This window comes from Ornithodoros turicata, chromosome 2 (genome assembly GCF_037126465.1).
Source record: "Ornithodoros turicata isolate Travis chromosome 2, ASM3712646v1, whole genome shotgun sequence".
NCBI lineage: Eukaryota > Metazoa > Arthropoda > Arachnida > Ixodida > Argasidae > Ornithodoros > Ornithodoros turicata.
Genome location: NC_088202.1, coordinates 121,485,224 through 121,512,745, shown reverse-complemented (window position 1 = coordinate 121,512,745; position 27,522 = coordinate 121,485,224). Strand labels below are relative to the sequence as shown.

General features: G+C 43.5%; 1 protein-coding gene across 2 annotated transcripts; it reads left to right on the top strand.

Moving 5' to 3' along the window:
• Positions 1 to 176: 176 nt before the first annotated feature.
• Positions 177 to 27,354, top strand: LOC135386022 (uncharacterized). Of its 2 annotated transcripts, none has more exons than XM_064615731.1 (9): positions 177 to 1,840; positions 4,236 to 4,321; positions 7,588 to 7,836; positions 10,024 to 10,258; positions 12,790 to 13,012; positions 16,950 to 17,243; positions 20,851 to 21,131; positions 21,928 to 22,077; positions 25,736 to 27,354. In XM_064615731.1, the coding sequence occupies exons 1-9, from the start codon at positions 935 to 937 to the stop codon at positions 25,958 to 25,960; spliced, it is 2,649 nt and encodes an 882-aa protein (XP_064471801.1). In that variant the 5' UTR covers positions 177 to 934; the 3' UTR covers positions 25,961 to 27,354. The 2 variants fall into 2 exon arrangements, with proteins under 2 accessions (XP_064471801.1, XP_064471800.1); XM_064615730.1 differs by having other exon boundaries at positions 178 to 1,840; positions 7,588 to 7,896.
• Positions 27,355 to 27,522: the final 168 nt, after the last annotated feature.

Here is a 27,522-nt window from a genome sequence, read left to right as displayed (position 1 = left end):
GCAGTGCACCTGGCTCGAAGTGTGTTCCGGCTGAGCAATATTCACCAATCGTTGTACGAGCAGTGAACGACGGTGCGAAAATTGTGCCGGGACTGATACATATGTGAGTATAGGAAGCACTGTATGTAATTTCCGACTGAATAACGCGCCGCGGATGATACAGTGTGAACTGACTCTGGGTTTGGAAGCGTTTACTGCGCGGTGCATTGCGTCTTCCAAGGCTTGAGACAAGAAACATGTTCCGCAGCCACATTTTCTTACGTAGCTGTGTATTTTAGGTTCGTGATCTGCAGCTCGGGCAGCGATGCCCGGCGTGGAGTAATGCGGCCGCACTTGTGTGTCATCCAGGCTTATTTTCATGTTTGACATGCAGTTTTGTGCATCGGCGTTTCACCTTCCTTGTCACCTCATCTACTTCGCTGACGCATGATGAAAACCCCATTCATCTCTCTGTCGTACTTTGCGCAGTGTTTATGGTAAATTGCAGAGCATCTTTTTTTTTTCCGCTTGCGTCCATGCCTTTTAGGGAGAATCAAGCCCGCTTGGCATACCCTGGCTTCCGCGTGCGTTTGCAGTTATGCTAGTCATATGGATAGAATTGGGCGTTGTACCGGGGATTCGTGCATGTCAATGAGCCTGCCCCATGTTGCACCGAGTTATAAAACACTTCGCTGCGTAGAAAGCCTTAAAATGTACCCGTGAGCTCTTAGCTTTACTTCGCATCCGTGCCGTTGTTTGAATCAAGTTTTAAGGGTGGCCGTGAACCAAATTAAGGGCCCCACAGTGGGCTTCAGTGTGTTGCTGGCAAGCTTCGCCGTCATTATCACTAGGAAGCTTGTTCTGGGTATAATTAGTTCCCATGCGCGAGGAATTCCAACCTCCAGCCTGTCCGGGGTAGAACAGTTGCAGAGTGGTGAGAAGGAAGCTTTGGAATATGAGCTGCCCCCAACTTACAGAAGAAGATATCACACCGAAGGCAGCCCCCCTGTCAAGACCAAAGCCTTACAATATATTTCAGTACTTGGAAGTGTTTGCAAGGTTCGAACACTACAGAAGCGAAAGCTACGCGCAAGCAATACATCTTATGGCATCTCAAACGAGCTTGCGGTCTGATTCGCGACAGTCATACTCCTCATGTGCAACTACATTGAAAGCATTTTCTCTGTCTCAAAGTGCACCGTCCTCACCCAAGGGGGTTCATAACATTGACAAATCGTCCACACTCCCCTCCACATCTTCACGCGAGATTTCGTTTCCAAGCCCTAAAAAGTCCAGTAGCCTCAGCTTATCTAGTTTTTTCAAGAAGTTTTCGCCACGGTTTAAGAAGCACTCCAAATCAAAATCAAAGCCCTGGATAGTGGTGGAGTTCTCACAGAAGGACATTGATGGCTCTGTCGCGGGTAGAGAGAGCATGGATGGAAGTGACCAATCCCTTGAACTTGCTCTGCAAGGGAAAGAGCAGTATATGGCATCCCTCGAGGACCATCGAGTTGCCGGTGCTGTGAAATGTCGAGGTGGAAGCCAACCTGCTTTGAACACGTTAAGCATTAGGACAGCTAAGACGGGCATGTTTGCCCCCGCCCAACAGCTGCCGCCACGGCCGACCTCGGCTTGTTTTGGACTACCTCGAAAGTCCGTCCCAGTTACAAAGAGTGACCTGGACTTTAGAGAATGGGCTCTTCTGCAAAAGCTTTCACCTAGTCAGTCCAAAGGACCTCGAAGTGCACGGTTTGCAAGTGCCTTTCGTTGTGCTCTCCGCCACAACGTCGAGGCACATGTCTCGAACGCAGCAAGTGGCACGGCAAAGGCGGTGGATGGAAAGCGTGAATCATCTTACCAGGTACCGAGAATGGCTTTGAATGTGCCCGTAGGATCCCTGTACTTTGCCTCTGCACGTGAGATTCAGCCGGACCAAGTTCCCCTTTTTGTTGTTGTTTTTGTTTGTTGCCGACCAGCCCATTCTATTTGCTTGATGAGATACGTAAAGTTGCATGCATCCATGCTTGCACCTCGTGGGCATGTGTGTTGATATCTCCTCCTTCTTCAACATTTTATTCTGAGCTGGTACAGGAAGACTACTGCCTACTTTAAGCAATTTCCTGGGGCATGATTGCAGTGTTGGACACTGTTCACGTACAGCATTGTGGTGAACACAAGTTCTAGTTTCCCTTTTCCACTCTGGGTTAAGTTTCCCGTTCATCTGTTCTTGTAAACGCGATCTAGTGCCGATGACTTAAAAGTCTGCCGAGTCTCCCGCATTACTATCAAGCCGAGTAACACTTGTAATTTCTAACATTCTGTTTACGTTGCACTGTTAACATCTTGTCTGTAGTAGAGAGAACAGCCTAGACAAGCTCTCGCTCAAACTTTGTTAGTTCAAAGTTAGCTCAAGAGCACGGAACAAAGGAATACAAAAATATAAAGGAGCACTCAAACTCTGCTCACAGACAGAACTGTCCTTGACAGTGCCACCATTTGAAAGTTGTTACATTCCTGGTTTGTTACATGTTGCTTTACCTGCATGACCTGCAGATACAAGGATGCATCAGCAAGTACTACATGTGTGTTCACAATTCATAGTTGTACATGACTTCAGGTAGATGTGCTTCAAGTTTTTTTCTTTCTTCTGTTGAATGTCGTATGTGTGTTTCGATTCATGTGGGGGCTGAGGTCATACTCTGTTTGCGCATTATCTGTGCATCATGAGGTCTTGCTAGTGATCATAATTCTGTTGGACTTGATTCTGTATTGTACTCTACTATGAATACTGTCTTACTCCTGTTCAACTCTGTTATTCTTTAGTCACGTGGTGTCACCACTGATACTGTATGACTTACTAAGTAATTGCATGTGTGAATCGTACTTAATCTGAGCATGATATTCAGTTAGTGATTGTAGCATGTAATCCGGGCCATCTTGTTTGAAGCACGAAACATTTTGAGTTACATAGTTGCTTTGCAGTTCTTTCTGACAGAACAATGTTGAAGCAAGAGAACTGTGTAGTGTCACATGTCACATTGATGAACATAACAACAATAGGGTTTCATGAGGCCCTTTCTGTTAGGGAGAAAAAATGGCTATTGCACACTCCCTCAGCTTTACCATTTGCTGATAGTCTATGAGTACGAAGTCCTTTGCATCTTCAACCTCTGAATACAGGAGGGAGAGAATTAGAATGTGATCACCAATTTTTGTATGCTCAGAGGCAAATATTTTGATAGGGAAGCACACTTGCCCTCTTAAACTTCCTCCATTGAAGTAGCTCTGCAGATATGAAACAGGTCACTTCCCACGATGGTAATGCTTTCCTAACAATTCATGCGAGACACAAAATGTGGTACACCTACTTCTGTCATTTGTGCAGATTTTTGTTCTAAATATACTACACACGCTGCAATAGTCAGCACATAGAAAATGTCAAACTACATTTTGTCAAAGCTACATTTTTGTGGCACAATAGCTATATAACATTATTAACTAGCCTTATAACATTTACTGTAAAAGTCGTTTTCTTTTTTTCACATGGACGTATTTTTCGTGTTTTTCACATGCACGAATAATTCGCGAATTTATGTACCCGTGAATTGCGCATACCATTTACGGTGTTAGACCTTGAATATGAATACTACTCTTCTTTATTCATAACCTGACCTGGGGCTGACCTCTAAAGTGACCAGTGGATATGGGCCCGTGTCTTTTGAGAATTCAAGTTCCCGCAAATTATTTTCCAGCTCAAACTCACTCCAAAATGTGAAAATATATTCCACACTTTTACGGTATTTGTCCTCTCAGAGCTAGTGCACTCCAAACAGTTGCAATTAGATACAGGTTCCTGCACTGGTAACACTGATACAGAAGTTTTGATAAACATAATTTTGTGGTGTCTCCAGGAAATATTGTGATACACACATGCAGCATACTGCACTGTAGCTGGGATTTCCTGACATGACACAGAGTAAATGGGGAGCATAGTTTTCAGCATGTTTTTCTCTCTCTCCCTCTTGTGTTACTGCCAAGGGCATTCCCCGTTGTCCAAGTCTCAGTTATTGTTCTAAATCAGAAGACAGTTTTTATGTTTCTTTAACAAATGTTTGACCAGCAGTTACTCAGCACTTATTCAAAAAACTTACTGCTACAATAGGAAGTAAGCTTTATAACCATGTGCTCCAAGTTATTACATGTTATATGTTCCATTTCTTGAATAGAACCTTTTTCTTTTCTTTTTTTTGCTTCAGACTAGAAATGACACATCACATCAGCAGTCATCCCTGCCTCATAGCGTGAGTGCAGACACCAGCACCTTGGTTGTACCAGAAACAAGGTAATAATTATCCTCTAATATGTTCTGATTAACACACCTGTGGCCAGTTAACATCAGTGATAGTCTCGACATTTCACTATTTACAAATGGTGGTGACCACATGGAGTTATGCCAGCTTTAATGTGTGTGAATGATAGAGTATTCATACACCCCACACATGGAGAAAGTGGGCTGGGTTAACCTTGCCACGTTGTCGCCTTGACCGGAGTGTGGGTGCCTTTCTAAGTGAAGCTTACGGCCACAGTTACGCAATTGACACTGGTCAGAGCAGATTTATGCCTGCCTGTCTGCCATGCACATGTGTGACCTTCACTTAGAATAAACTAGGAGGCCACAAATTTATGATCTACACCCAGTGCCTTTCATATTATAGTTTTCGTGAACTTCAATTTATATTGCATGATTTTTATCTGGAGTTAGAAAAAGTGCAAGGGCTTCACGTCAGCTAAACGACTCTGAGAAAGCAAAAGGGTGTGTCTGCTTTTTATGTCGGGCTCTTCTTTATTTATGAGGAATGTAACAAACAGGTTACTAGAATAGCCTAGACACACTGCAGCCACATGAAAATGAATGTTTGACAGTCTGCTCTTAAAAGTAGGGCAGAGCAAGCAAACAGAGTGAAAGAGAACTCGTGCTACCACACTTGCGTTAGTGAACTTGTCTTGGCTCTTCTTGTGTACTGACTTCCTTCCTCGTAATGGAAGTGATCTACAAGAATCTTGGTCATAGAATTGTAAATGTTTCTGTGACTATTAAACCACATCCAGGGTTGCAAAAAATCCAGATATTTTTTAAAAAGATCCTCTCCAGTGGGCTTTTTTGGGTAAAACCCGGATATTTTTGGAGAATATAGACAAGCCTAGAAATGTGACACAGAGTAAAAACAAATGTGTTTTGCTGTTCTTCCTGATTTCGTGTGACCTCTCATAGTTTCGGCTGATGACACTGCCTGTCCCAGTAACATTGAATGAGTTTCCATTGTTTTCCGAAAGGTAGAGTCCCATGCACGTGTGGGTGAATGGTGTAGATGCTACACGCCTGACATTAGCTGTCGTACTTCAGTTACAATGTCTCCAGGAAGCAGAAGAAAGCCTCCCCCTGAATGGGCAGAGGTAGAAGAAAACTGGAAAAAAATCAAATTCAAAAAGTTCAAAAAGTCAAGTTAAAAAATTACAAAGTTCAAAAAAAAGTTAAATGTTGCGTGTACCCGGGCTTTTGTAAACAGCCGACACTGCAATAAAATGAAGCGGGAGTTTTCCGTGTGACGTTGAATTACGATTGTCCTTCACATAGCATCTGGACGAAATCTAAAAAAAATCAGGATTAAATTGTGTGGATAAAATCCAAACAACCCTGATCACAACTCAAGCAGCACAACATCTTGGCCCAATATTGGACCAAGATGTTGTGCTGCTTGGGAAGGATAATATTCTTAACTTTCAAATGTTCTAATATTACTATGGGGCCAGGAAATTAAAAATGCATGCTTGAATGCCCCTTTTGAAAGCAGGCTTGTATAGTGGCAAGTATTGCGAGAGATGATCGGTCTCTCCTGCATTTATAGCATAGGGCATCCTTGTGCACAGGCATCTTCCATTTTGGAAAGTGTGTGTAAGGCAGCTTATGGTGCGATGGTCTCGCATAAGCTTTTGTCCTTAGATGTTGTTGTGCCAAAAAATGCACAGTCCCAAACATAAGCTTTTGAATCTGAGCTCATTTGATGCGTCCAAATCCAAACTGGTGCATTTCATGCTAGGAGAGAATCAAGTGTTTGCTCATTCTTTCACACGACGTGACTACTGCCCTAAAGCAATTTGACAGGCTATTGAACGTTGATAATGGTCTAATATTTGACGAGACCAAATTATGACTGTCTAGTGAGCTGTTAGTGGTCATTTAATGTTTTCACACTGTGCTGAGATATGCTCAGAAGCATTCAGTATCTACTTAGCCAAATGTTAATGATTACCTGATGCATAGTAATAAATTTTGGACATGATTTACTTAATGATGTTACGATATTATACCAACGAATTATTTGTACTGGTTCTACAAACGCATAAAGGTCTACTGGGTATGGGCTACTGATAAATGCATCAACAGGGAAAAAGCACAGCACCTGGAGTGAGACCATTAGTGAAAGGTCAGAAAGGCCATAAGGCATTCTGTGTATACATATCCTTCATGGGGGATGAGGAGTCTCATGAATCTGGGACACCTAAGGGTAGAACAGGTGCTGCATAGCTTGGGAAATGCACACATAGGAGAATACTTAGGGGTCGGTTCTGTACTATTGCCGCACTGTGCGTGTGATCCAAATTAGTAAGCTGCGTGTAATACAGCATTCCCTTGTTAAGTACAATGTAAATCAAAATGAAACTTCCGTGCGGAACATCAAACTGGGCAGGAAAATATTTGTTCAGGTTCTGCATTGGTTCAGATTAGTCAAAAGAATAGCTGCAAAAGGTAGTTCAAACCTCCTCAACCGACTTAGGTCCATAGGTCCAGAAATGACAGTGTAACAGGGTATCTGCCTTTTGATGCTGCTCTTGGGTCCATATACGTTTGAACTCCAAACTTAGTTCTGTCTCACACAAAGTCAAGGTTTTCACCAGTGCTATTGTTCAGGTTCACATCATTTTCCTGTTCCACAGGAAGTTTTTATTACTGCAGTAATTTCACGCGTATAAGCCGCACCGCAGATAAGCCGCAGGAACCCTTTTTAGGAACGTTTTGAAAATTGTCCGGCAGATAAGCAATACCACGCGACTGGTTTGTGGGACAAAGGAGACCGTAGGGAAGGCCATAAACCCTGTGGTCCATACTCTGGGGTCGGCATGGTGTACAACAAAGGAGGTCAGTTGTAGTGTTCTACCAATATCGGACTGTGCCCTTGTTGCGTGTTTTTCATGGATCGACATGTCAGTGGCCTTCCAGCAGACATGAATCATTGTCACCACTTTTGTTCGAGCTGCTTGGGGGAATGCACCAGAAGGTCATTCTACTCGAATGTGGACGCACCCCTGCTACGCATTGTTTGTGCATTGGCAGGGCCAGAGACACTGTCGACCCTTTCATTAAAACCGGCGTATGGGGAAAATACCAGGGGAAACTAGTCATCAGATGAGCCGCAGAGCACCCGGGAGAGAAAAAATATTGCATAAGACGCGGCTAATGTGGTGAAATTACAGTAGCTAGTGGTATTTTGCAATGTTTTCTTTGTGTTGCTCAAACTATTCTTCTCTATTCTCTTTTGGCGACCATAGTCGACGGGTACAGCCTCCGCAGACGCTAAGCCTGCAGCATAGGATCGTGGTGCACTCTCCTCCTATGGATCCTTTGGGCATGAAAGTGCCGTCCACTGAATCAATTGGAGCCTGTTCACTGGATGTGGAAGCAAGTGACTCTCAGAACCGTGACTGGAACAGGTTAACAAAGGACGTTTCGGAGATGACACTTCGCAGCGTGGCAGTGTCTGGAGGCAGCAGCAGAAATATGTCCCCTCACGGGCATGGGTCAGTTGTGGAGGAGTCACTGCACGAGGAGAGATTTACAAGCACCACCTTCCTGTATATGTGTGTGTCCACCTATTGGCTTGCTCCTTCTGCTTGTTTATGTTTGCCTTGCCGCTTATCACCAGGTACACTGGAGGCCATTTATAGTCATCAGGGAGTTGTGGAAATCTTGCTGCTATATATGCATTGTATGGATGTAAACATGTGGTGTAGTCACAGGTCCAAAAACACATTGGATTGTCAACTGCAAGTAAAGTGTACAATACATTTGGTCACTCAAAATTACATCTCGGTGAATTTTGATTAGTATTCATGATGGTATTCATGGTGGCATGCTCAAATCCAGGAAGCCGCTAAATTGCATTGTCTCTTCCATGTTGCATTCACTGCAACGTGATATTTTACTTGTTTAGGATAAAGTAACACATTGGACCCACCGTGTACTGAAAGGCACACACACAGAGAAAACAAAATGGACAGTATGTACAAATTAACGACCAAATTTAAGTGAAAAAAAGGCCATAGACATGAATCTGCTACAAACATTCTCTAAACCACGTCTCAAAAGATAGTCAGTGTAGTAGCCACGCTTATGTACTGTGTTTATTTGAAATGTATAACATTCTTGGATTGATTTGATCTGCTTCCAGCTCGTGCAATTTGTTTCGTGTGCCCTCGTCAAATCTATCGAAATTTGAGACAGTGCTAATTTGAGGTCATTTAAATGCTGGACGTTGGCTGGAGCGCTCTTCGACAGCAGGTGACCATAACAGACAAAGCAAAATGTCATCACACTTTTCTAATATATGTACATAAAAACACATATGTTCATCATAGTCATATTTTATAGTCATATTTTCGTCATTTAACGACACCATTCTGGGTCATGTGAGCGCAAAGTAAAATAAGTTCAGCTCAAGTTTTCTATGGGAGTATCATAAAGGTTTCAGCGTTAGTGTAATTCATGGAGGCCTAGATCTAGCAAACCTTCCTGGTACGCTACAAGTTGCTAAGACTCATCATCCTCTGCGAAGGCCTAAACCTTGTGTTTAGATTTCAGTTCAATGCACGTAAGAGATTTCTCTGGTGGACAAAATTAATCCACAGACCAGCCACTAGGGCATCTCTCATGGTCCTAACCGTCATGTAATGTAAAGCCACTAATAATCAAGCAAATATGGCGAGAGATGATGTAGCATTTTCGGTGGTTGTAAAATCGACCTTCTTTGCAGTTTAACAAACTATTATAGCTAAATGTTTTGCTGTTGCAATTCATGAGAACAAATTTGTAGAAAATTTTGTAGAATGCCTTAGTACGATTGCCATCACATGGAGTCTCGTGCCCTTCTCACATCTGGTATTTGGCTCTGTGCAATATGACTATAAATGCTCTTCTGTGTATGTATTTTATACCCAACTTAATGGTAATTTTTGTTTCTTCCAGACTGTTGTCGTCAACAGAATTTCAGATAGTGTTCTGTGCGTAAGGTGTATTGCATGTTTAATATGAGGTTGAACTGCACATTTGCTCTTGCGTTTGTTAAAGCTCTGTGGTAATGTTGGTGAATGCAGAATAAGAAAACTGCATAATCATACACTTCGTACGATTACATTACAAATGCATGCACCGTTTGGCAGTGGACCTTGCACGTGAATGTCTTTACGTTGCTGTCTTGTGGATTGAACAGCACAAGCATTTCTCCTTGTCCATCCTTTTCTTGTTTTAGCATGAAGTTGTCCATGTGTCTGCATGTAGAAGTCACATCCTTTTCTCAGCTTGAAGCAGTTCAGTTTGTTTCAATTTGTGAATTTTCTCATGTTTTTTTTTTTGTTATTATTGTCTTTATTTACTCATACAAAAATACATGAATACTGAGGGCCTGGCAAAAAGCAGCAAAGCTGCTTGACAGTCGGCATGTCATGTGACATGAAATGCCAACTTACCATTGGTCATTTATTATGTATTACTGTATCATGTTTGTTTCCCTGACGATGGTCGATTTTCGAACAAAATTATCTGAATAACTTAAGTGATGGAAAAATGCGTGTATGGTCCCCCTGAATTTTGTCATTTATCCCAGCTACGTATTGAGCAGCACCTGCAAGTTCTCCATCAGATTCTAATGCCTTTCAGCCCTCTGCTATTTTTTAAAATATATTTTAACTTATTCTGTAATGTTGTCACAGCACACCAGATGGCTCTGCAGTACAGCTTTCTAATGGTTACCTGAAGGTGGGAGGAAGCACTGTAGAGAGATTGTCTTCCACAACCATGGAGCATAGGCCATCTTACCTGGGCATCAGCTGTGCTGTTAATGGGTACACAAGCTATAGTCAGTTCTGTAGAAGCCGGGACCCCAGTCCAGCACCTCGTACCACTCAGAAGCCATCTCCATTACATATGGAACGAATTCGGCTTCAGGTTGGTGGATTCCTATTTCTTCAGAAGGGTGTGGAAATCTTACTATGGTACTGTAAAAGTAGAAATTTTTGCGAGGACTTAATTTTCGCGAATGTAGCGATTGAACTTTTTTTTGCGAAATCGAGGATCAGCGAAATATAGGTAGCGGGGATGAATAAAGTGTGGGCACAGGAATTTGCAACGACGTCAGCTCCACAAACTTACTTGAACCTTAAGACTTACTTGACCTTTTTACGACCTTGAAATGACTCGCTTGATAACCTTTATTGTCACAAATTTGTTCTTGTCAAACATTTCTATAATTGAAACGCCACTTCAACATCAGTAGTTTATTCGCGTGGTGTGTCACTTGGCACTGCAGATACCTGCTTTCACAAAACCAGCACATATGTCATTGCTACGGGATTGGAGGTCATAGTAAGCCTCTATAAGCCATATCCGGCATGTAGAAGTCTGTTGTTTACTGTCGTCAGTGTCACGAACCCCCAACCCCGCGACTTCTGTTTCCATCCTCCTCCTCCACACAAATTCGCGAAAGTAAGGTCCCGCGAAATATTCCCGAAACGCGCTCCCACACCCACACGAATTCACGAATTATCAAAGCTGCGAAGTTAACTATTTTTACGGTAACTACAACGTTCATCGCTGTCAGTAGAAAGATTATGCCGCCGTGGTCTGCATTGACGTGTATCATGTACCATGCTGGAGTAAACTTAGGTTCCATTGGTCCATGTGTTGGTTCACCAGCAATCACGCGCACAGCCAGCTCACTTTCTTGGGTATCTGCTGTATTATGTAATGAAGTTGTATACAAGAAGCACTGCATTTTGAAATCTGCTCACTTATTGACGTGACCTTTAATGTGCCTTAGATGCAATCTCAAGCTGTAATCAATCTATAATTCCTTCCTTGAAGGTAACTCCGTGCCACTGCTGTATCTCAAAGGCAATGTTTGCAACTTTGCGTATAGCTTTGAATGTTTGCTCAGTTGGAGAATGTGTGTCATGTAGGCAACATATCTCTTTCTCTTTATACTCAAGGAATATGTTGCTTACAAGTCTGTTACACCAGCTTGCTTGCCTTCTACTCCAGTGTTCACCATGTGTCAGTTTTGCTTCTATGTCTGGTGTGTGGGCAGCATAGGTGGGTAGGTGAAACTTCTAGCATCATACTTGCATCTGCTGAATTCCTCTAGTTGGTGCATGTGAAATAAGGGGGTAGAACCGGCACTACTGCGGTTATGGCTGTCTAAGGCTCTGTGAAAGTTGGCACATAACGAAACTGCCCTTTATCATGTGCAGCTACAGAATACCCTGATGTACAGTATGACACTTCTACAAGGCTTGGTTAAGTACCATATTTACTCACTTATAAGTCGGACCTCCCCCGTGCGAGCAAAATGCGGGTAAAAAATTGAAACACCATAGTAGAGGTACATAAACCCCACCTTTATTCCAAGTCATCGGTGTCAGACTCCCCGGAAACCAACGATATTTCGCCTCCTCCTAGCGTGTCATCGTCATCGCCGGCCTCCCACACTAAATCAGTGATGCTTGAAGCAGGGTGTCCATCCATTACTTGTCTTGAAGTCACCTGTGGCAATTTTTCCCATCTTGCGAGCATTTGTCTTGCATGTGTCTGTATTATTTCCGACGACACTGCCAGGCCCCTCTGTTTAAGTTTGTGTACATAGGTCAGAATGGCACTTTCGATTTCCGGAAACGTGCTGCGCTCGGTCTCCGGAATGCCATGTGGACCTTTGCAGACACAAGGCTCCCATTCTGTTTTCTCCAGTTACGCACCTGTGTTTCGTTCACTGAAAAATGACTAGGAGCATCACGATTTCTATGTTGCTCAGCAGGGCGGACTGCCGTGAGCTTTAACTTGGATGTGTAGCTCTCGCGTCTCACTGGTCCGACCATCGCTGGTTAAAACCTAAACTGACAACTCCAAGCACGTTGGTTGACAAAATTAAATCATACTGTTAACGATCGCTCTCCCTCATCATATGGAATGTGTCCTCCTCATTGGGTGTCAACTATGGCGTTACTTTTCCTCTATGCCTCCTCATTCTCTACTTCGTTCCTGTCCCACGGGCACTCGATACGTTGCCTCATGTTGTCAATATGAGCCAGCTGTGCCACTAAAGTCTGGGAGTGCCACTAAAGTCTGGGTCTCAGGAGGATGGTGGGAAAAAAAGTACCAAAATTTGGGCTCTCGAGTTAGGGGTGCTTTCTATAAGTGAGTAGATATGGTATTTAAGGTATGACCAATAAAGAACAGGACCAAGACTGAAACCACATGTCAAGCGTAATGCCACCAACAAAATCCCGTCTGGGTTTGATACACAGATACTAAAACACACAGATGCTCCTTACTGTACCCTGGTAGTGTTGAGGAATGGTAAGGAAGCATAGATGCATTATTTCTTCTGGGCATCAGTGTTCTTTCTTTCAAACCACATCTTAAATGGCCAACCAGAATTCATGCTAGCAGATGTCCTCGGTCATCTTTAACATCCTGTTTTACAGAAAGACGAAGTCACTGCTAATGGCAAGTGCAGCAATGGGACAAAGGAAGCACAGCCTTCACGGTCTCTCGTGCAGCAGCGCATTGCCACACTCTATGGTGCAGAAGCAGCCGAGCGAGTAGCCAGGTCTCGTACTCGCACTTCAGCAAGACCTGCCGCTGTAGATTCCGCTGTGGGCAAAAGGAGCCTCTCTTGCTCAGCGCAACCACTTCGTGGGCGTTCCCGTAAGTGCCACACGTTCCATATGAGTAGGCTCTGAGGTTTTCGAGTTTTACCCGATTCTTCCCCAAATTTACCCTCCGAATCGCACATTTAGTGAATAGGGTAAAACCCGATTTCTACCCAAACCGGGGCGAAAAGCATGGGATGCACTTTCTCCAGCGTCAGAACGTCTCATGTATGCCATGGCCTCGTACGAGCTTCGAAGAAACGCTCTCGGATGACCACCCGAAACGCATGTGATGCTGACGGAGCGAGTGACGTGCGCCAATGTTGCCACGTTCGTCGACCACAATCGTTTGCACGCAAATATCAGCGGTTGACAGATTACAACGTAAAGTCTCCGTGCACGTTAAAAGTTGGGTTTTCTGAGGTCACACGTACACCAAGTGCGCGCGTCTAGAAATGGTCGGAACAACGCCGCAGCGCGCGTTGCTTCTTGCAGTTCCGCATGTGTCACGCCCTTTCGGGATGGCCGAAACAACGCCCAGCGCCAAGCAACTGAGTAGCAACTTAGATAGTTCTGAAAAGGAAGAAGTCAGGAGCCAAAATAAGCAGAACTGTCAACGAATCGCCAAACGTAACTGAATTCCGACACTCATTTCTCCTACTTCAACGCAGGAACGAAAACGAAACCGCTTCTCACGTGAAGACTTGTAACAGAGTCACGTTAAGCGAAATAGTGTGCTTTAATCCATGTACAGGTTTGCATCATCATCATGCAGATTTGAATTACCGTTCCACTCAATGCAGGTTTGAATTGCCATAGACCTTTTAACAGAGTCCTCATTTTGTCACAGACAGTGTTATTAGTTAGTTTAAAAGCTGTTTTCTTTTTACATTTGTGATGTGTATAACAAGCCTGATAAATCAAATTTTTACCTGTGTCATATAATACCAGAAATTTTACACCTGAATTCACTCGAATTGGATGCTGATGTTTTCCACCCAATTTTTACCCCTAAATTTGGCAAAAAATATTTCCCGCAAGCCTCAGACTCTACTTTTGAATAGTGGTGTTGTCATTACTAATGTAGTCAGTGTAGTAGTGCTTTAGGTATTACAGTGAAACCCGCGTATAACGATATTGACGGTAATCGCGAATTCCATCGTATTACGGGATACATCGTTAAACGAGGGATGACATAAATAGCGCGTCCCCGAAAAGTCGCGCGTCATCCCGCATGTAGCAAAAGAAAAAGAAACAGATGCAAAAAAAAACGCGGAGCTGTGTGACATAGCACTGGCTTGGGAAAGCAGCGATGAGAACTCGTGGAGGGAACCAGGGAACATAGCAGGACAACTTCTGGCAACACTACACGTCACCATTCCGCAAGTCGGCTTCACCTAACGCCTGTGTGCTTTAGGTGAAGCTCGCTCTAGAACACTGTCGCGCAACTCGCGGGTGGAAAGCATGTGCTAGGCCTTTTGAATCATCTCGCGAATTTGAGCAGCATTGGCCAAATACGGAGACAAAAAAAGCGTTACCACCTACCTCTTTCACTGACTGTATTGGAAAATGAACAGTCGCTGTCTATTTTGTTGCCTCAATTTTTATTTTGGTTTAATTCTTTTGATGTGAATTTCGGATTATACGAATTTTTTCCGCTACCCCGTGATATTCGTATCATCGAGATTCTACTGTATCTTCTACTATATTCTATTGAGGTTACGTGCACGGGACAGCGCCCAACATTGTTATGCAAGTACTCGGAAGCGCGGTCTCCATCGCTATACGCGGGTTGTTTCCCCATAGAAACAATGTATATTTTGACGGTAAAATCATGAACAATCGTTTTACGAGGGATATCGTTATACGCGATATTGCTATCCGCGGGTTTTGCTGTACATCCCCCACAAGATGATGTCCAATATTTTTTGTACTCTGAGAAAACATACGAGCTCCAGTAGCAGGGGTATATATCTCTGCCAGCAGAGAATGTAGTTTTGTACATTGAGAGTGAAGTATCTGGGAAAATGGCAAAAAAGTGCAAATGCTGTGCCAAGCTGTGCCTTCCTATGCCTAAGGGGCTATTTTTACTGCATCAGCACCAAAATTCTACCAAAAAGTCTACTACCACTTCATACGTGCTGGAGGCTGTGACTGTGGGAAGAAAATGAAATTGAATTGAATTTTTATTGGAAATATACAAGATGACATCAAATGGAAGCTGAATGCAATGCGTAAGGCCCCTGGTTTTCTGCTACGGCACAGACTTGTAAGTTCCGCGATTTTCCACAGCAAGGCGTCACCGGCTGCTTGAAACGGGAAACACTTTATTTTCTTGGATAATGTGGGAAAGATATTTTATACACTTACTGATTCAAAGCACTGTTGTGGCTCAACATTACATGCATGATATCTTGTGTTCTCCTCTGACAAAGAATGCGGTTTCTCGCCTGCAATCAGTTTATACCTGCCGAAAGATCTTTTGGCATCTACAGAGTTTATAGGAACTTTATAGGATGGAGCTTACATCTTAGGACACCCTTTTTGTTTCTGGGCTCTAGGCATTACTGAAGTGTCTTTAAAGGCAAACTCCAAAACATCAAATCAAAATCCCCCACTGCCACCGCTAAACTGCACAGGGGAGGGACGCCGCCCTTTTGTCAGGCGTAGTATGCACAATAAACTTGGGCTAATACCCCTGTCAGACGTACTAATTTAGTGTCACTTATTTGAAGTGCACTCCGTCCTGTAATGTCACTTTCACTAGGCTCCTGCTACACGGCATAAGTAAGTGTCACTAAGCAGTCATGGTGATGACGATGGGCGAGCTTGAACACCCACCTAACATCGGGGAGTGCGCCACGCTTTCTTGGTAAAATCATTTTTTTTACGTCCAGAAACATTTCATAAAGATTTTCTTCGCAGTCGAAGTCGATTGAACGTCATAAATATAATTGTTGCGAACCAACACAAGTATATTTATTTGACAAATTTTCAATCTTCTTCTTCACCTCTTTGGTGGTGTTTACTATGTCTTGCGCGTGCAACTGGCCCGCGATGTCAGCATACACTTTCGCGTTTCGCTTGCTCCTCCCATGTTCTGATAGCATAGGTTTCTATCTCAGACCACGATGCCCTGTCTTTTTTGTCTTCCATTATTCAGTGCTTCACTGCGAGTATTTCACGATTTCGCCGGTAACACTTAACCACCGTGCAATGTCAACAAATATGGTTGCCGCGAAGTGGATTACGAACTCTACTGGGCAGTCTGTGAACGAGAGTACCGGTAAATCACGCCAAAAATCCTTACGTCTTTCTTATACAAATCAGCGCTGTCTTAACAAATTTGTCCAAAAATAAATTCCGATTGGGTTGTTTCTTTCCTTTTCCAAAAATAAGCTTTTTGTTACGCAATCCCTGCCGTGGAGGCTACGTACTTGATTGTCGCAGGCAAAGTGAAGTGAGTTTGGCGAACTCACTTCATCGTAAGTGTACTTTGCATTTAGTGTCACTAAAAGATGCCGTGTGACTCCGAAAGAATGACACTTACTGCAAGTGTACTCGCTGAAAGTGACACCAAATTAGTACGTCTGACAGGGGTATTACATTATCTTAAGCTAAACTACAATCTGTCTGTGTTGGTCCTGCAGCATGGGCAGTTTTGTAAAGCTGGCTTCACCTCATGCAGGGAACCGTCTGGTGAAGCCCAATTTCGGGAGGTGTCGTTCGTATTCTGCGAATACAGTCGGAAATTCGGAAATCCGAATATTGGGTATTCGATCCGCGAATGAAATACTTCGAGCGATTGATATTTAATTTGAATTAGAGAACTCGAATATCCGCACACCCCTAAAAGTAACGGATTCCATGAAATTCTGTGCCAAACAAAGGATTGCGCGATGAATTCTGGATTCTGCGATATTTCGCGGAACAGATTACAGATGGCTAGAGCTGGATGTTACAGATGGCTAGAGCAAGTATGTGTTTTGCAGGTAGTCCTCCTGTGTTCAAACATCTTACAAAGAATTTCCGAGAACACCTCAGGCTGACAGAGGTGTCAGCATCACCAGTAGAAAGCCTTCCTGGGTATGTTGAGCAGTCTACGAAAGCATCAAAACTCTTTAATGTGGAAGAGAAGACACCACCAGCAAGCTCAGAAAGCAGAGGGATTAGTTACAACAGTGGTGACCTTGCCTTTGTACAAGGTGAAGATGTGCCTGATTTGTGTGTACAGAAGAGTGCAAGAATGAATGGATGCACAGAGGCTTCTGCTTTATCTGACAATGGTAAACCGATTTTCTTATTGTCATTGAGAATGCTGCGTACATTAGTATTTTTTGTGGGCACCCACATTTATTTGTATGCATCAGCATTGCAGCTGTCACCCATGCCCTTTCTAAATAGATTTTCCAATTGTCGTTGAGAAGGAACATTCAGAAAACGTTATCTTTATAACAGCTTCAAAAAGAAACGAGAGTAAACCCTCGTTATATCGAAGTTGATGGGACTGCAAAAGAATTCGATATAAGCGGTATTTCGATAAAAGCGGAGACTCCTCAAAAACAGTAAATTTAGACCCAGGAAAATGCCGTGTCATCGCGACAATATTTTATTGACGTACAAAAAAACGCAGTCACTTGGGTTTGGGGAGGAGCTTCTAATAGAGTTTCCGCAGGCACGTCATCAGTTCACTGTTACCGCCACTGCATTCTACCTTGTTGCGAATCAAGTGCAAAATATTCTGTGTCTCCGCCGCTGTAGGGATTTCGTGAGGTTCCTCTGACTCATCGGCCGAAGTTCCTTCGTTGACATCCCGACAACTGACGACAATGTTCACACTTTCGGCGTCTGTCACGGGACTGACAACAGAAACATAGGTAGCATTGGCTCCGTAAAGGACTGCGATGCGTTCCTTGCTTTGCTTTGCGCCTGACAAAGAGCCGTCCGCAGTTGTGTACGTCCGCTTGGGAAGGAGTTCATAAAACAATCCAGCTACCTCAAGATTGTAGGTGTCACTGTCCGGGTACACTTCCAGAAATTCTGCAAGCCGATTTCGTATCCACGGTATCCTGGTTCACGGCACCACTTTCACCGTTGACAAGTGTGCTATGTACAGCATGCCACTTTTTGAAGCGCTCGAGCCAGCCATTGATGCATTTGAAGTTCGGCATGCCCAATTGCAATGGTAACGTCTCAGCCTTTGTGGTGAGTGTGGGTCCGTGCACAGGGAGGTTCGCAGCCCCGGTGTTCTCGAACCACTCAGGTAGTGCGGCTTCCACCTCGGGATAATTCAAACCTCTGTCACGAACCACTTGAGCCACGCAAAAGAAAACCATCCAACCACCCACATGTTAAAGTAGCACAGAAGTCATTTCCAACACCCTGTTTCATTCCTATATAACTGTCAAGTAGGCCAGTAAGATGCACCATGAGAAGTAATTCACACCACAGAGTCATAATTATCGCAAAAAAAATTGAATTTAAAGTACACCGCAAAAAGCAACCGTGCGCAACGGCGGCAGAGAGTAGTACCAGCCTGCGATCTGCCTGGGACCTCGCGCTGATGCTACAGGGGACACGCTCGCTGATTGGTCCATAGAAATGTCGTCTGCTACTCCGCTGTTCGGGGTTCTGAGAAAGCATTGCTCCTGGCTCGGTCATGATACGGCCGCTCCTTCGGTCCCCAATTCTCTGGGAGCACGGGCAAAACTGGTTTACGGCGGCAAAGGGACAGGGCGCTGACACCCCACTGACCGGTGAACCAGAACGAGTTCCCCCTGTAATGTCATCAGTGATGTGGGATCATACTTTCTCCTCGTCATTATATCCAGAGTGGCGAGTTAAGGGCGAACGCACAGAGCCATGTTTATGTAAGTTTTCTTCTGGGAAAGAAATTGCACGCATCAAAACCTTTCGCGCTATCCGGTAAAATGACATAATACTTTCATCAGACGTCTTAATCTGAAATTTTTTGGATGACCTTCTGTACTCCTTTAAGGCCACATGACCAGTCGCTCTCCCTCTTTCTCTCTCTCCCTCCCATATCAACGAGCTGTCCTCGTGCGTCCCACTCCTCGCAGTACGGAAGGAAAAGAGGTTGCGAGGGTGATGGTGTTTGGTGAAAATAAAGAAAGAAGGGTAATGCGGCTTTCGGGAATGTTCTGGGTAGTGACCAGCAACCTATCGCCGGGCACACGCTTTGTAATGTGCGGAGTTGGCTCTCCTCACACTTCAAATAATCTGATTGTAAATACATGCAAATGCACGGGGATTTCACTGTACTTCAGATAAAGAGATACATATTAGATATACATGTAGTTTAAAGCGACTTCGATATAACGAGGGTTTACTGTATTAGAGATCTGTAGGACTGTGAGAATAGTGATTTTCGAGCTCTAATCGAATACGAATCGAGTACAAATAATTTAGAGTCGAATACCAATACAGATCGAATAATCAAGTAGACAACAAATTCAGACATTTTATTTTTAATGAAGAAAAGAAGCACACTTAAGTTCCTTATGAACAGGCATTGCCTGTTTCCATGCAGAAACAACACGCTCTGGTGACAAGCGACAATTTGTGACCATGTCGGTGCAAACTGAAAGCAATTCAAGCAACCTGAAGTCGCTGGTACGAAAATATATACAGTTGCTGTCCGATTTTTCGGACTTGGCGGGGATCGCGTAAAAGCCCGAATAATCGAGCAGTCCGAAAAAACGAATTTCGCTTCAGAAGTCAACTTTATTAAGCAATACTAGGCGGATAACATTGTTCCGAGTTCAGAGTTTGACGGCTGGGCTGGGAGACGGCAAGTCGTCGATATCCCACAAAAACATGGATGAAACATACTTCTGGCAACATTATACGTCAACTTTCCACAAGTCGGCTTCACCTAACGCCTGCGTCCTTTAGGTGAAGCTCGTTTTAAGCACTGTTGCTGCTTGTTACCAGCTGCAGTGTTAAGCACACTGGTACTTCTTACTAGACAACAGTGCTTAACACTGCAGCTGGTGTACACTGGTGCTGCGGACCTGTTGTGCGACTCGCGTCTGGACAGCACGTGCTGGGCCTTCGTGAATTTCGGCAGCATTGGCCAATACGGAAACGCAAAAGCGCTACGACAGGCTTTCTTCACTCAGATTAATGGAAAATGAATAGTCATTGCCTATTTTGTTGCCTTAATTTTTATATTTGGTTTAATTCTTTTCATACGAATTTTGGATGATACGAATATTTCCCGGCGTCCCTAGAGATTCATATGATCGAGATTCTACTGCCGATACTATTCATGCAGCAGTTGCACGTCACCAGATGTGGGAAGGGAGACCTGGTCCCCTTTTGACCTGTTTCACTCCTTACTAGATCCATTTAAATTGGATTACAAGGAAGAAATGACTAATGCGCAGTTCCTTGAAACGTAAAGGGGACTTAAGGGGACCGTAAGATGGATCTGTCAGGCTCAGCACCTGTGCCGACAGAGTAATGAGCTGCGACATGTCTGTCGTCTTCGTAGACAGACTCCCTCACTCTACGTTTATTTACGTTATATATAGGGCCGGACTTCTTAGGGTTATACTCGATTATGCCAGATATATTTACCTCCCCATCCAAAGCAGAAAAAACCGGGGATTCACCGGGGATTTCCCAAAAAACTGCTGGACCAGGGGATCCAAAGTCATCACAACTAACACAGAACTTTGAAAACTGTGTTGTAAATACACAGATACACACAAATACCTTGCAAATTTCAGCTTTGCATGCATATTTCTGGTAGTGTTTGGGCAGGTTTGATGGTAGAAATTAATACACACTGGTTATTTTCTTTTTATTGCTTGTTTACAAGAAATATATTGGCATAGCTAATGAATGTGTCTTTTGCTGCTCTTTTAGCTTCAACACAGTCATCACTTGGTCAAGCTTTGCCACTTGTGAATGTTTCAACAAAGGCATTACATACACCATCAGTTGAAAAAGAGGGTTACGCATTCCTAAAGATACTCGAAGACACCCAAAGTGGGTTGGAGGAACGTATTAAAATTGCAAAATTGGACTTGGCTCAGCAAGGCCTTTCTGAAGACGCACGTGGTCACATCCTTTCTGCTGTGGGAAAAGGCAACCTCCTCATTTCACAGAAAATGCAACACTTCAGAGAGCTGTGCCTAAAAAATATTGTAAGTATGGTGTGCACATAATTTAGTTCATTTTGGAATGTGAAATGTCTAACTCAGCAAGCTAATGACTGGACTGACTGATGACGTGATTTGCTTTTAGTTGTCTATGATGTGATGCCTATTCGATACCTATGACAATCTCTAATAATGGAAACAGCACATTACGGTGTATACAGCAATCATGGGTTTTCATGCTATAGCACTGGAGTGCCGTGTCAAGTGCCATCGCTGTCCTCTATGATGATCAGCACTGATCAACAATCTACCTTGAGGAATGCATTTGGCGTATCGGAACTTCAGCATAACAGAGAGCTTCACAACATCATGTTGTTAATGTCTAAATTGCTGTTACCTGCAAAGCACAAAATGGATTGACCTTGCAATATATTGATATAAGAACGTTTCACTTACATCGCGGTGCACAAAATGAAACGACAAACTGTGTGTGTACTTGATATAGGTGGGTATCTGTGCAGGTATACCTAAGGTACCTGTTGTTATGCGAATTTCGGGTAGAAATTTATTGTCATAGGCTGCAGGTAAAATGTAGTTGTGTACAAATACTAGTGGATACATATTTGTAAGGCACGGCTGCAAGGCCCCGTGGTTTGTGGTCAGTTGTTACTGTGTTTCCATGTGTTAACCATCCCAAGCAGTCTGTTATTTCTGAAAATAACAATGAATAACATGTGGCAGTCTGCACAGGGTACTACGATATAGTGTAACCTCATACACCAGTGTTTCAGAAACACAAGAGTGGAAACATTTAGATGTCCACATGTGTTTTCGCTCGCAGGAGCAAGATGGCAGTGATCCTTTCCAAACAACAGGAGCTGACCTAGCGGGGTTTTGGGACATGGTAATGCTTCAAGTGGATCAAGTGCACGGCATATTTGACAACCTTTCTGCACTGAAGCAGAATAATTGGGTTGAGCCCGTAAATGTGGTAAGTATCCCTCAGGTGCAACAGTGCACTCAAGCTGGTTTTATTTTTTTTTTTTTCACATTTGTCTGTATTACATGTCTTTTTAGCCGTTTACCTTCTAAGTTGGCTTTCCAAAACAAAGTTCCGTTATTAATTAACCTAACCTATAAAGCTGAATGTGTTCTACTGTGTAACACTGTTGAGAACGATGTCTTCCTGCAAAATTGGAAGTCTCCACATAAAGAAAGAGTGGTGGGTTGAGGTTTTCGTATTTGAATGGTGCAGACCAGTGGTTTCCAAACTTTGAGCTCAAAGACCCCCAATACGTTTGTTGACATAACGAGGAACCCCCTTTACCTGCCTCCTGATGACAACATGCTAAAATGACTTCATGAAGCAATGAGCAAAACAGATGGTTCTCCCCACATTCACACAACTATTTGCTTTTCATGATACATGAATCCATACTTACATCCATGTACCTATTCTTCATAGTATCATCACATCATGTTACGATATACCCTGTCCAACAATTGTTTTTACATTTTGAACGATGTGTTTGCTACCGAAGAGGTTACGGTTGGCACCGTTGCTCAAGATCTCGAAATCTGCAATACATAGCACATCTGACAAAGATTTCATCATCAGGGTTCACGTTCTGCTACTTTTCGTGCTTCGATGGACTTTAGTAGATTGCGGCTCTCTCCATGCAATACCTGACGCAGCTTGGTGCTTTAGAACACAATGGTGCTGTAGTTCATGTTTGTGTTTAGCCATACATTCGGCCCCATATTGAAGGTCCCCCGGTCTTCCGCGATTCCGCAAAATTTCGTGGAATCCCTTATTTTGCTCGAAATTTCATGGAAATACGATTGGGTCGAAGGACGCGATTGGCGCGATGTGTACTGTTACTACGGCATGCAGCGTCGCAGGAGAAGTATTGCACGCTCGCGCAAAAGAGCATCAGATAAAAGCGTGTGCTGGGCACGCTCCAAACTGCTCCAAGGTACACGTAACCCTTCTACGTATTTACCTACTCGCATATTTTGCACACTCCTAGTTTAGCACTCAAAATGACAAGAAAACAGAAATCGCGTAATTTGTGCACCCGCGTTTTATATCGGGCAGATTTCTGGCACGCGCGTCTCAGCGACCATGGCAATTGCTTTTCGCAACGCAGTCAGTGCTCTACCAAGGTCATTGCGGTGCTTTTGTTTGATTTGCGCACACTTTCAGGTGACGGTCCACTGATGCGATGGACGATACTGTCACTCAAACTACAAAACGCGGAAAGAAACGCTATGACTAGGGCCTGACTTTTTAGGGTTAAACCCGTATCCGCCCGATATTTACCCCCCGAACGAAATCTGTAAAATTCGGGTTTAACCCAAATCTACCCGAAAACATCCAGGTCGCGTGGCACACTCATAAGCGTGCATTAAAATAAAGTTTGATAACATTGCTAAACATTAGTTCCATGTTAAGACAAATTTTTATTAAACAAAAAGAATCACCCAAATACAGTGAAACCCGCGTATAACGATATTGACGGTAATCGCGAATTCCATCGTTATACGGGGTACATCGTTAAACGAGGGCTGACCTAAATAGCGCGTCCCCGAAAAGTCGCGCGCCACCCCGCGTGTAGCAAAAGAAAAACAAACAGATGCTAAAAAAAATAACGCGAAGCTGTGTGACATCGCAGTGGCTTGGGAAAACAGCGATCAGAACTCATGGAGGGAACCAGACAACATAGCAGGACAACTTCTGGCAACACTACACCGTCACCATTCCACAAGTCGGCTTCACCTAACGCCTGCGTGCTCTAGGAGAAGCTCGCTTTAGAACACTGTCGCGCGACTCGCGAGAGAAGTTACGCGCACGGGACAGCGTCCAACATCGTTATACGAATATTCGGAACCGCGGTCTCCATCGCTATGCGCGGGTCGTTTCCCCACAGAACCAATGTATATTTTGACGGTAAAATCATGAACCATCGTTTTACGAGGGATATCGTTATACGCGATATCGCTATCCGCGGGTTTTACTGTACACCCGAATTCCTGACGACAGAATATGCCGTAATGGGATTTAACCCGAATACACCCGAATTTTCAAATGAAAAATATCACCCGATATTTACCCCCCCAAATTTGGCCAAAAATAAAACCCGAAAAAGTCAGGCCCTAGCTATGACAAACCTTACAGCACAACATGACAAAGTTGGCGAACATAGCGTGCTTTCGGTTGTCAAGTGCGACTATAGCGGCGTCTTCCAGCAGCGTCCCGACGTATTGCACCGGTATACGAGCAGTAGTGGGCCGGCATTTTTCCTCCCAACCTTCGGTAAATCGTCGTAAACAACATAGGCAACGGAGAGACATGCGGTCGAGGGATTTTTTTCTGCCAGGAACATTTGCCACATATTCCGTAAAGAAAATGTTCGGTTGACTTGGGAAATTTTGGAGCTCAATTCAAGAAACTAAATTTCCATCGATTGAAATGAAATGAAAATGGTACCAATATGTGGCAAATGTTCCTGGCAGAAAAAAAATCCCTTGACCGCGTGTCTGTCCGTTGCCTACGTTATTTACTATCAATTTCTATCATGGTTGGCAGACCACCCTGCACGTATACTACGTATGCGTATTGGTGTCTTCTCGTACACATTTCTGTCCGAGCGATCTTATACCACGCACATTTGTCAGCTATTGTATTGAATACTGACGTCAGCATGACATTGCACAACCAAGGGAAGCGCTCACTTTGGGGCACGCCCACCATCCGAATAGGGGGTTGACACTGGAATTAAGTGCAGTTTGGGAGAGGCAGTGCGATGCTTCTGACTGCGTTCGCTGACATCATGGGCACAGATTGGTTCATCATGTTTCTGGAACCATTACAATAATAACCTCCCGATCTACTACTACTTGCTAGTAATTGGTAATTTTGGGTTAGGACACCAATTTCAAGATCTAGAACTGGGTGAGACAAAGGTTTGAATATGAAGGTACTTCATTGACTGAGCGGTAGATTTGAATGAGAGATGGCAATCTTGTACGCTCTAGAAACTGTGACACTTTTGTGACACATAAAATTGATGTGACACCTTTGTCTGCCATAGAGTATACATAGAGCCTGAAGTTTTAGGGTTTCACCCGATTCTTCCCCGAATTTGCACCCGGAATCGAAGGTTGCCTCTTTAGGGTGAAACCCGATTTTCACCCGGCAAATTGCCCTCACAGAGGCGTACGTAGGAATGCACACTAACTTGTTTGGCAGCAAACGCACTTACATCACCATCTGTACTGAACCAGTTCAGTTAGTTTTGAGTAACTGAGCCCGATTTCACCCTGAATTTTGCGTATAGGAAGTTTTTTTCACCCGAATTCGTATGAATTTAGAGCACATATTTATTTACCCGATTTTTACTCCCCGAATTTAGAAAAAATATTTCCCGAAAACTTCAGGCTCTAAGTATACATTTGAAAAGCATCACAGCACAAACTTAGGCTCTGCAACTATCAGAAGCACATTTAAAGTGGGCACTAAAATGCAAAAGCAACTTGCTCTCAAACGAAAGTGTGTGTTTCAATTATTGTAATGCAAGCAAAATTAGTTAACACAGCGCAGAAGGAGCACTGCTAAAGCTAATGCAAAATGTTGTGTTCTCCTGTAGGAGGTGCCTGGAGTAAAAATACCATCAAAGTTCACAAAAAAGATGGGATCTCGCTCAGTGCCGGCAAGCCCGAAGCACTCAGCCAAGGCTGACAGTGTGGCAAAGGCAAGGGCTGAAGCGCGCAAGAAGCTTATGGAGGCCAAAAGAATGGCAGCTAAGCAGGTAGACCGATCGGGAGAAGGTGACATTGCAATATACATGCCTCAGAAGCGGGAAGACTCGTAGAAGCTGCTGAGCCTCGAGGTACCGCTGTTTCTGGAGGAAAGCGGGACAAGGTTTTGCAGAGATCTGAATGTTGCAAAATTGATGGAAGAAACATAGCGTTTTGGAAGCTGGCAGAAGAAGAAAAAAAAAAACTGAGCAAGACCTGTGATGAGACAAACTGCTTCATTGTTGTACAGTTTCTACCGGTTTGCATTCCACAAAGATTCAAGGATTTATACAACAAAGATTTTTTTACTTAGAGCATCGGGTACATGTCTGCTCAAGCTCTTTTTGAGAATAACTGTCAGGGTGAATTGCTTCTGCTCATTTGTAGCTTAGAATTCAGCAATGCTTCCATTTCCTTTTGCTGATTCAGCTGTATTACTTTTAATTTCTCATGGCAGCTCTATTCCTGGAATGAATCTTGACAAAAATAGTTTGTTCTGGTCTACAAATAGTGTGCGTCAATTTTATATCGATGCATTAATATATGCTTGCATATTTTATACTTACTACAGCTGAGATAGGCATTATCTTTTGTGCTCTGTTCATGCCTGCTGCAGAGCAATATTTAGATAGTATATATTGACATGAACTATTTTAATTATCCCCTGTCAGTGCTGTATTTGCAAAGGCTGCAATAGTGACCATTGTGTACCTATTTATGTTTTGCTAGCATGTTATTTATTGTAAGTACAGGAGTTTCCCCAAGATAAAGTACGGTGTTTCTTCCTCTCCATAAACAAATACAACTGGCACGGATCGTGTAAAAATTTTCAGCTCCCAGGTGTGTTTCATGGCAAATTTGTGTGGTCATTTCTTGGCAGCTTTCCTTGACAGATTTTGAGCAATTGAATTTTTCTTGGTGAAAACGTGGCAATCGTGTGTATTCTCGTGGAGTTTTCCTAGCACCAGCAAATTGCCAGCTAGCACTTTTACGCACGGCCTCGATGCAGCCGGGCAGCAGGTTGCCCAACTATATCCGGTGTCGTAACATCTGCACCGCGATGGCCTGCATGTCGAAGTTAACATGAGTGAACACGAGCGACCGCGATGCCCCTGTTGTGATCCAAGTGACTAAATCAAGGCTAACAATTTCGGAGCACTAGGCCATGTTGCTACATTCTGACTGTGCAAATTCAATCCTATCTTTCCTATACAGTCTCAATACCTTATTACAAATTGTTATTTTTTTTTTACTTTTACCATATGTTACATCCTGCAATGCATCGTCTAGCCCGCAAAGGTATTTTTTATTGGTTTTACATTTGGTTTCAAACCCTACGCTTCACCTTGGGAAGTCCTGTATGATTGACTTGTTCTAATTTTGTATTCTCCCTTCTGCTGACACAGGGGTTAGCTATATGTGGGGTTGCATGTTGCTTTGCATTCATTAAAATACTTAGATGAAAGTATCGTTGAAGTTTTTTTAGTGACACATTTTTCTGTACTCGTTTATGTAATCTTTTTAGATTGTCGGCTTGTTCTCGCTTTGAGGATATTTCTACACAGCCTTTCAGCTTGCCCAAGTGCGTGGATCTTCCCAGCAGAGTGCAATTGACCGGCCACTCATAACTAATAGC

What these genes read in the sequence shown, in the direction of transcription:
- LOC135386022 (XM_064615730.1), top strand. Translation starts at nt 935, where the DNA reads ATGAGCTGCCCCCAACTTACAGAAGAAGATATCACACCGAAGGCAGCC. An exon ending in TTCTGCTTTATCTGACAATG is followed by an intron (nt 17,244 to 20,850) that starts GTAAACCGATTT and finishes CTGCTCTTTTAG; the next exon opens with CTTCAACACAGTCATCACTT. An exon ending in GGGTTGAGCCCGTAAATGTG is followed by an intron (nt 22,078 to 25,735) that starts GTAAGTATCCCT and finishes GTTCTCCTGTAG; the next exon opens with GAGGTGCCTGGAGTAAAAAT.